Raw genomic sequence first — 10500 nt, 5'->3', positions numbered from 1 at the left:
ATATGATCAAAACCTATGTTATGATATGAAAACCAGGGATGTCAAAATAAGACACAAAATATTAATACTAAGAGTTTGCTATTCCTCTCTTCCTTATCTCTGCAGTAACGTATTCACACATGTATTTATTGATTGATTTACAGTTTTTATTTCATGCTTGCTCTCACATCGTAGATTCCTTGTGTGATTTTATTAAGCTGAGTTGAGTTCTGCACAGATTATAATACTTGGTATCTGTTTACTGGAAAAAGTCTCTACATTTGTTGGCCTGCAGAGTTGCTGTTCTACGGTCAACAAAAAAGAGAGTAGACACGTGACTGATGGAGAAGCAGGCAGTAGACTGTGCCAGGAAGGCCTTCCTTTCAGGCAGGTCACGACCCCTGCAGTTCAGGCTTCAGCAGCTCCACGCCCTGCATAGGCTCATCAAAGAGAAGGAAGCAGAGATTGCATCAGCTCTCAAACAGGATATCAATCGAGTAAGCCGCATATCAGTAACTACAGATCGATATTCTGATTTTTTTTTTCAGCAAAATGTGCTATTGTAGCTAAACATGTTTGAATTTGAATTTATTTCATTCACTTATTTGAACTGTAGCCTGCAGTTGTTCCAATGTTTCAACTGTTTGCAAACACCTCAAATCTCAGTCATTTTAAGTCTGTTTAGTGTCTTATTTAGTCTTTGATAGTGTTTTGCAGATCTCTACTGCTAATGTTATGACTAACTAGAGCAATCATTAAACTGAAAAAACCTGGGTGTTCTTGTTGTACAAAGAGCCAGTTTGACACTCCACTGTTCGAACTAATTGGGCTGGAAAATGACATCAACTTGGCTGAGAGCAGTCTGGCAGACTGGGCTGCACCACGTCCCGCAAAGAAGAACCTTCTCACGTTGTCGGACCAGGTGTACACGCAAGCGGAGCCACTGGGTGTGGTGCTTATCATCGGAGCCTGGAACTACCCATGGGCCCTCACGCTACAGCCTCTCATTGGAGCCATTGCTGCCGGTACCACTGACTAAGCAGATTCGCTTCTCTATTTTTAATCTTGTCTGATGTATTTGAATATTCCCTATACTCATGCCTCTATTTCCAACTGATCCTCACTTCTCACTTTTTCTGTTTGTCCACTTTCTGTCTGTGTCTTCTCTGTGTCTTTCTCAGGAAATGCGGCTGTTGTGAAGCCCTCAGAGTTGAGCAAGCACTCCGCCAGCCTCCTCAAAGAATTGCTCCCTCAGTATTTGGACCAGGTTCACATCCTTGTATATCTGTTACCCTGTAATTTACTCTTTTGGGGGGCTTTAATTTTGGTTCCTTGTTTTGTGGTGCCAGAGCCAGTGACCTTTGCCACCACTCCTCTCATACTGTTGCTGGTCTCCAGTATTGCAGCACGATTGGCTTTTAAAACAAGACTGGACGTGTGCAGATTTGTTTCCATCAAAGTTCTACAGTACTTACATGGAAATGAGTCAGTTAGTTCATTAGACCCTGTTGAAATGTTAGTTGCTGATTATAAAGCCTCAAAGAGAGTTCCACATTTTGAAGCTATTATCATGATTTTACACTGAAAAAGCCAGCAGGCGTTCTCATCAGGGGGTCCAGGGGGCCTGTTAAGCACACAAACATTTGTACAGAGAACATTTTTAAAAATACACTCAAAAGTTCTATTTAAAATTAGATAAGAATAAGTCACGAAACGTTTAGCATTCATATTTTGTGTTTTAAGTGAATTGTGGCACCAATGACCCTTTAACCTCTGATGCACATGGAAGTATTGATAAACGAGGCCCATTACAGAATGCTTCAATTACAAAACCTTAAAACCAAAATGATTACATAAATAATACAAAGAAGTTAATATTATACAAAAATAGCCTTTTTATGTATTTTTACATATGTATGATGTATGGGAATGGGAAATGGAGGATGCCAATTGAGATATTTGAGGATTACTGGTATGGCAAAAGTTGTTTTTGAATGTTTTATGGGGTCAAATGGAATAAACTTGACTAACTGTATTGGACGTTGGAGTGGACGAAGTCACCATGATGACAGGCAGACAGGTTATCTCGTCTCCTGTGGGGGAGGGGGGCTAGGAATATTTCCTTCAACACAAGTGGGCCTTGGGGGCAAAAAGGTTGAGAATCTCTGTTCTAAGCATTTAAAAGACATATACATTATAATTCAATAAAATTAATATTGTTATTTTACTTTATTTATTTTTATTTTTGTTAGGAAATGTACCCAGTGGTGACGGGGGGCGTCCCTGAGACCCAGGAGCTGCTGCGGCAGCGCTTTGACCACGTCTTCTACACGGGGAACAGCACTGTGGGGAAACTGGTGATGGAGGCAGCTGCTCGCCACCTCACCCCTGTCACTCTGGAGCTGGGAGGGAAGAGTCCTTGTTACATCGACAAAGACTGTGACCTATCCGTAGCATGCCGGTAAGTGTGGCCTATCCGTAGCATGTCAGTAAGACACGATTTTCACAGAAAAGTTTAGTTTTAGTTTTGCTTTCCTGTCAATTTCTTCAAACCTCCAAAAACACCAAAGGACATTTTCTAAAGAGGAAGACCATCAAAATGTTCCTAGCATGAGAGTTATGGATATCTTGTTAAACTTTTCTAATGGATTGATTTGTTTCTTCAGTCGCATCACTTGGGGAAAGTTTGCTAATTGTGGTCAGACCTGCATTGCACCTGACTACATCCTGTGTGAGCCTGGCATCCAAGATCGAGTTGTTGAAGAGATTCAGCGGACATTACTGGTTAGTGTTCATCATTCTAGAGGTGATTTTGATGTTTTCTTGTGTGTAGTATTCAGTAGACATTACATACTGTATATACCAATGTATTTGCAGGAGTTCTATGGTGAAGACCCTAAAACCTCACCGGACTATGGCCGCATCATCAACCAGCACCATTTTGATCGTGTCATTGCTCTCCTGGAAGGCAGCAGTGTTACTGTCGGGGGGAAGAACAATAGAGAAGAATGCTACATAGGTAAGGAAGAATTAACATGTTGAATAGCAAAAACATCTGTGTCCACCTCGGTAGCGATTATTCAGCAATCCCAAAATTAAAGGACACATTTGGTGAGGAGTCATGGGCAAATATTGACTGTTTTCAACAATGTACGTGGGAGTGTTATCATTTACCCCTTAGTGTATACTTATAAGGATGGAAAATCAATTCCATGTGAGGCTCTCTGGTATTACGAACAAAGCAGAAGTGCACTGACAGAGAGCAGAGAGAACAAGTAGGACACGAGTAAGCATGTGTAACAGGAAATTAAGTAGTATCAGTTCTTTAAAAATATTTGCTTCTGGGAGAGAGCGAGTAACAAAATCTTATTTGATCCCTTTTCAAAGTCATTATGCAGTTAAAGCAAGTTTTTAATTCACTTATTTACTTATCATTTGGCCAAGATCCTAAGTGAAGCTGGTCTGGAACGTGATGCTTGTGGTATTGTTTCAGAGAGAGATGACTGTTGGCTGCCATTCTAACATCCTCCTCCTCTTTCATACTCGTCAGCACCCACAGTTTTGCGGGACGTGTCACCCCATGCCAGGCTCATGCAGGAAGAGATCTTTGGACCTGTCCTGCCAATCGTCCCCATCAGTGGTGTGGACGACGCCATTCGCTTCATCAATGACAGGGAGAAGCCCTTGGCTCTTTATGTCTTCTCACAAGACAAGAAGGTACATAGCCAAGACCATTCCAGGGAGTGTTGCTACTTGAGAATAAGTGGTGTCGCTTAGAAAGGGGAACTGGTCCAAGGATCGCTGTCATAGATAGATTGTACATAGATTATACTGAACCACCTTAACATTTCCAATTTATACGTTGTGGCAGTAAGCCAAAAGCCATTGTCAAAGCCCTTTGGACCATGTCTCTTTCAACTGATAAGAGGATCTACGATTGGACAGTTGTTATAAGGTTAGGTTAGGTTAGGTTGTTGGGTATGAGTACTAACATGTGACAGAGAGAGGATTGGGTTGTTTTTGATCGATAATTGCTCTGTGGCTACAATGCTACCAGGAACAAAAAGAGTCACTGCATGAAATGTGGGATTTACGAAAATCTTCGACCCTGTGTATTGCCGTAGAAGCCCACATTGGTGTGAACTCAAGAACATTTAGGTGAAATAATAATATATACAGTGGGGAAAATAAGTATTTGAACCCCTGCCGACTTAGCAAGTTTGGCCACTTGCAAAGAAATGTGTGATCTAGAATTTTAATGGTAGGTGTATTTTAACAGTGAGAAACAGAATATCAACTAAAAAAATCCAGAAAAATGCATTTTATAAGATTTATGACTTTATTTGCATTTGATGCAAAAAATAAGTATTTGAACCCCCAAGCAAACAGCAAGAATTCTGGCTCCCAATGGCCAGTTATGTGCCCAAAAAGCACACAGATTAGTCTTCATTAGGTCTAACAAGGTATACCTGATCTCAACTGGTGACCTGTATAAAAGAAACCTATCCAAAGAATCATTCTTCACACCTTCAACCTCACCACCATGGGCAAGACCAAAGAGCTGTCCAAGGACGTCAGAGATAAGATTGTAGACCTGCACAAGGCTGGAATGGGCTACAAAACCACGGGCAAGCAGCTTGGTGAGAAGCAGATAACTATTGTTGCGATTATTCATTAATGGAAGCAACACCAAACAACTGTCACCCGCTCTAGGTCTGGGGCTCCATGCAAGATATCCCCTCGTGCGGAATCAGTGATCATTCAAAAGGTGCAGAATAACCCCAGAACTACACAGGGGGAGCTTGTGAATGATCTCAAGGCAGCTGGGACCAGAGTCACCAAGAAAACCATTGGCAACACACCACGGCGTAATTTTTTGAAGTACTGCAGCACTCGCAAGGTCCCCCTGCTCAAGGAAGCGCATGTACAGGGCCATCTGAAGTTTACCATTGCACACTTGAATGATTCTAGGGAGGATTGGGAGACAGAATGTGGTCAGATGATACCAAAATCAAGCTCTTTGGCATCAACTCGACTTGCCGTGTTTGACGGGGGGGGGGAATGCTGAATATGACCCCAAGAGTACATCATACCCACCATCAAACATGGAGGTGGAAACATTATGATTTGGGGCTGTTTCTCTGCCAAGGGTACAGGACGACTCCACCGCATCAAGGGGACTATGGATGGGGCCATGTAACATGGAATATTGGACTTGAACCTCATTCCCTCATTCCCTCCCATTGAAAACACAACATTAAAGATTTGGAGAGGATCTGGAAAGAGGAGTGGACCAAAATCCCTCCTGAGATGTTTGTAAACCTGGTGACCAACTACAAGAAACGTCTGACGTCTGTGCTTGCCAATAAGGGTTATTCCACCAAGTACTAAGTCATTTTTGTCAGTCAGTTTTGGGGGTTCAAATACTTATTTTTTGCATCAAATGCAAATAAAGTCATACATGTTATAAAATGCATTTTTCTGGATTTTTTGGTTGATATTCTGTTTCTCACTGTTAATATACACCTACCATTACAATTATAGAACACACATTTCTTTGCAAGTGGCCAAACTTGTGAAATCGCAAGGGGTTCAAATACTTATTTTCCCCACTGTAAGTTAGGAACATTACACATAGCCTAAGTTAAAACGTTTAAACACATACCACCATACACATGTGAGATAATTCGACAAGAGACATTGCAAGACAGCTTACTCACTGCTTCGTCAAATAAGAGATGTCAACTATACATATCTGGAAACCACTTACAGATTCCGATTAGCCTAATTTGCGTCTGGATGGAAAGGTGTTATCTTTCCCCATCCCACCCATGCTAAGCCATTTCTAGCATAACATGCGATCTACCGTGGAAAACAGAAGGCAGGCGATTTTTTTATCAGTTCTCACCACACAACGACGTCTCATCTTTGCTCCTTGAATGTCCAGTGGTGTAGTCCAGTGTATACGCAGGTACACGGAGTATAGGCTACCCACTTATTTTTCAGTCAGCATTGGGTATACCCACTTCTCAAAACAGGGTGTTTATCCTGTGCTGTATGAATAAATAAAGAGTATACCCACTTCTCCAGGGAACTAGCCTGGATACCAGCCCAAACCCCGCCCACAAACATTTTTGTCAGGGAGATTTGGTCTGGCTCTGGGTTAATTGGGAGAGAGTTTCATCGGTAGGATCAAACCGGACCAATCAAATTGGCAGGGCGGGCTTTATACGTTGATGGACAGATACCAACGCTTGAGTTGAATTAACCGGTAGATTCGAACTCCGACCAAGATGGCCGCGTCTCGGGTGCTTAGTGGGGAATATTTTATGTGAATTAAGCTATCTACACGACTTTTTAATGTCTACATTGACTCGGTTAGTTGTGCATGTGCAACACGAATGTTACAGAGTATTGTTTGTCTTAACTAAAGTTCTCTAGACCATTATTGTTATATCATTGCTAACGTGTACACAAAAAACCCATCGAAATAAACTGTAGCTTGTAGCCTTAATGCTAATTAATTAACGTGAGCAGGCATATCTCAACAGACATTGACAGCGCATTCATTTTGAAAGAGGAACAGAGAAACGCAATTAAGGCATTTGTCATTGAAAATATGTTTTTGCCGTCCTTCCTAGGGATCAGGTAAAAGTTTAATCTATCAGATGGTAATAGGCTACTACGTTGCTCTGATTGGTTCTAGGTATCCAATTCAGCGAATAGGCATTTTCTTTCCTGGTTCGTTGAAACACGCCCCATAATCACAGCCCAAAGGTCCGGTATCAGACTCATATTCTGACTAGAATCATGAGTATGACATCGTCAGGCTACCAGGGAACACTACACCACTATGAATGTCGAAATGTAATGGTATGGTGTTATTGAAACTTACTACGTGTAAAAAAGACTAGAAATTGAACGTTTATTATTCGAGTCTAAAGTTTCTAATGTTGCCTCCGGCGCCTTTACGGTGAACATAATTAAAACGTCACATAAGTCCACTAAACAATTCCCAATTTGCACGCTCCAGTAACAGAAGATAAATACCCCAGAGGAGGGAGGAATGATAAACCAGGTACTTGGTCGCACCGACGAGCCAGATCCTCACCAGCAAAGGTGGCTAAGCGGTTAGAAACAGCACCATTAGGTACGCAGTACCACTGACCTGAAGAGCGCAGGTTCAAATCTCTCGAAGCTTGCGCAAAATCTACCTGAAAAGTCACAGGTTCGATATTTACAAGTGGCCCAACATGTCCCAAGTTGCGAAATGACTATCTCAATACCAGAGTAAGCCCGACTCTGTATAATTACATGCCAAACGTGAATCTCAAGAACATTACAGAGAGGAAGCTCCGGAATATGAGTGGAACAGCCTATACATTGCAACCCGCGAACTCTGAAAATGAAAGGCAAAGCAAGAATCGTGATATCCCCGAAACCAAAACCCTAAAGACAGAACTCTGAAAACGGAAGGCAAATCAAGAAATGTGATAACCCCGGAGCAAAACCCTAAAGACAGAATATTAATTAAATTATTATCGTGTACATTTTAATTTCGTTTTTATGGGGCAATAGCTGTAAATGGGAGGAGATACGTTTTGTCAGTTGAAAGCTGACCTATAGACAATATTTCATTCCGTTTCATCACAAGACGTTTTAATTCAATTCCTTGTCGTTTTCAACCAATGGCTGCAGCAGGGTGTGTGTGGCTAGACTGCTGACAGTCAATATGCTAATAAGAGCCTTTCACACCTCTGTCAGCGGGAGGTGAGAATTAACACATCGCCCCCCTCTCCCCTCTTGGTCTGTATTCGGGAAATTCCGTGAATTTGCGGCAGACGGAAATTTCGGGGGAATGTCATCATTCGCGGCAGTATCACAGCGTTTACGGGCCCGATAAAACTCATGCTGCAAAGAGATAGCAAAGACAACAAATGTTTATCAGAGGAGTGAAGTGGTCATGAGAGTTAATAGAGCTGAATTATAGCATTGAAATAGGCAGGTGCTGATCCATTGGCTGTCCTATAGGCAAGATGAGGGATTTCAATTTTATTCTACCGCATTTACATGTTACATGTGTACTCTTTGGTTGATCAAAGTGCCACCGCATTCTGAATCATCTGTAACGGTTACACTTGGCAGGCCTATTAAAAATCCATTGCAATTGCAATAGTCTAGTTAAGACATTGTGTAGCATATTGTGTGAGAGAGGGTCTGATCTTCTGAATATTTGAGTGTGAATCGAAAAGCCCTCCAGACAGAAGCTATATGCTCAGAGAAAACAAGTCGGTCATCAAATATAGCTGTTTTGTGCATATTTAGTTGGGGTCAATAAAGTTGAATCGAGCTGGATGTTAATATTTTGTGGGAATACGAGGAACTCAGTTTTTTGAAAGATTGAGATGAAGCTGACAATCGATCATCCAAGCGGAAATATCACTGAGGCATGCAGAAATTCCAGTTGATATTGTGGAGTCCTCCTGGGGGAAAGACAAGTGTCATCCGGAACAAATTATCTCACTTAAGGAAGTGATGTAAATAGAAAAAGGAGGGGTCCAAGTACTGACCCATGAGGTACACCAGTGGAAAAATGATGAGATTTTGTATTTTACTGGGGATTTGTTGTTTGACAAGTGAGACATCAATCAACACTATTCCAGTAGTTCTACTGTCTGTCTTTTTTTCAGGTAATAAAGCGAATGCTATCAGAGACCTCCAGTGGTGGAGTGACCGTCAATGATGTGATTATGCAGTACACAATCAACTCTCTTCCTTTTGGTGGTGTTGGTAAGGTTTAAAAATCTCAATCAAGCAGCGAGACAAGAGTAGGCTAACTAATGCTTAAGTAGGACACTACACTGATGACACCATTATTCACTATTCTCAATATAGTATGGTCTTTCACAAGGCTTTGTCATTTGCAAAATGCAGATGTGTTTTTATGTATGAGATGGTTTTTTTGAAAATCATGTAGGTTATTTTCTGGCATGGCAAACAACTTAGATTTCTCTAAATGATAATTGCAGAAGGTACATTTTTGTGCAAGCATCTGTTGGGTAAGTTCATTATGGTTTGATGCTGGGCACCATGAATTATGGGGTTTCAAAGCACACTTTAAACTAAAAGCACTCATTCATATTCATTTTACTCCCATGGCATGTGGTCTGCTTTGTAAAGCTATCTATGTAGTTAGTCACAGGTGGGTTTTTATCTAAAAGGCCAGTCCAGTTAGACTGCTCCCCTGCTATCTGTCTGTCCTCAAGGCGAATAAAAGCAGTATTGCCCTCACAAGTTCTGGTCTCAGCACACTGTGCTTCTGGCTACTCCTCAAGTTTGGGCTAAGATGTGGCTGGAGCCCTTCATGTTATTCCATCTACTTGGAATAGCTTGCAGACTAAACATTCCAGTATTCGAAAAGCTGCTGTAAACTCCTTGCAATACAAGTCAACTAATTACATGCGTCTCTTTTCCCCTTGGCAATTTGATGTGTGTCAGTTTTAGTTTTCTTAATTTCATGTTGTGACTGGAACTAAATGAACATATACCTTTCTAGGGCATGTTTTGTTTGAAGTGAAACTCACCAAGCTTAAAGAGATTGAGAAATGAGTAGTGAGTTTATTTTGTCCTTTTCCCTGTTCTCTCCCCCTTCTACCCTATAGGAAACAGTGGGATGGGTGTCTATCACGGCAAGCACACCTTTGACCGTCTAAGTCACCACAGATCGTGCCTCATCAAGTCACTGGCCATGGAGAGCATGAACCAGGTCCGCTACCCACCCCAGAATGCAGCTCAGTTGAAGAGGGTCAAGTTCTTCATGCTAACTCGCCTCTGCAGCTGTGCTCGGTTCACTTGCGTGTGGGCCGTCCTGGCCACCATGGTGGCTCTTGGCCTGCTAGTTGCACTATTGGTTGTGCTGTTAAAGGTAAAAGCTTTTTCATCTTTGACATATTCATGGTATACAGCTAATACTCTTTGTGCTGGATACGTGTGTTACATATTCCAGAGTCCAGCAATTGAGAAGGTGCCATAAAATAGAGTATGTATGATTATTTTGATTATGGTCATAGTTCAATTAACTAATTGTCTTCTTGATTTACAGGATACTACTGTGTGATTGCTGCTACTTCAAATTCTCTGACACAATGAATTGGTTACTTAAAATACATATGTTTATTCACTACTAGGATTTGCACTTTTGTACTGTACAATAATACTAATGATAACAATAAATACTGCCATTTACTAAAAAGTATTTTACTGTGTTGACCAATTCTACCTATTTTTCACACTCTGTATCACAATGTAGAATGCACTTTCAAGAAAATGTGTTTCTCCCTTTCATGTTTTATTTCATTTTTCTTGACTTAAAGGAGCAGTCCACAATTATAATTCAATACACTTTTGGACAAATTCAGTGAATTTCTCCACACGGCCCTCTAGCTGTCCCTTCTGTGTGTGCATTAAAAAAAACTCTGTTCTGGCTATGTAAAAGCCAAACAAACAAAGTGTCTTGAACCA

General features: G+C 41.2%; 1 protein-coding gene across 1 annotated transcript; it reads left to right on the top strand.

Moving 5' to 3' along the window:
* Positions 1-320: 320 nt before the first annotated feature.
* LOC308369744 (aldehyde dehydrogenase family 3 member A2-like) lies at positions 321-10112 on the top strand (the record flags this gene model as incomplete). The annotated part of the gene is made up of 10 exons (XM_080844265.1): positions 321-476; positions 773-1004; positions 1161-1246; positions 2232-2440; positions 2646-2763; positions 2857-2998; positions 3530-3696; positions 8670-8769; positions 9642-9904; positions 10082-10112. The coding sequence occupies 10 exons, from the start codon at positions 321-323 to the stop codon at positions 10094-10096; spliced, it is 1488 nt and encodes a 495-aa protein (XP_080700391.1). The 3' UTR covers positions 10097-10112.
* Positions 10113-10500: the final 388 nt, after the last annotated feature.

This window comes from Sprattus sprattus, assembly GCF_963457725.1.
Source record: "Sprattus sprattus genome assembly, chromosome: 9".
In the NCBI taxonomy this organism is placed as follows: Eukaryota; Metazoa; Chordata; class Actinopteri; order Clupeiformes; family Clupeidae; genus Sprattus; species Sprattus sprattus.
This window is presented reverse-complemented; position numbering and strand designations above follow the sequence as displayed.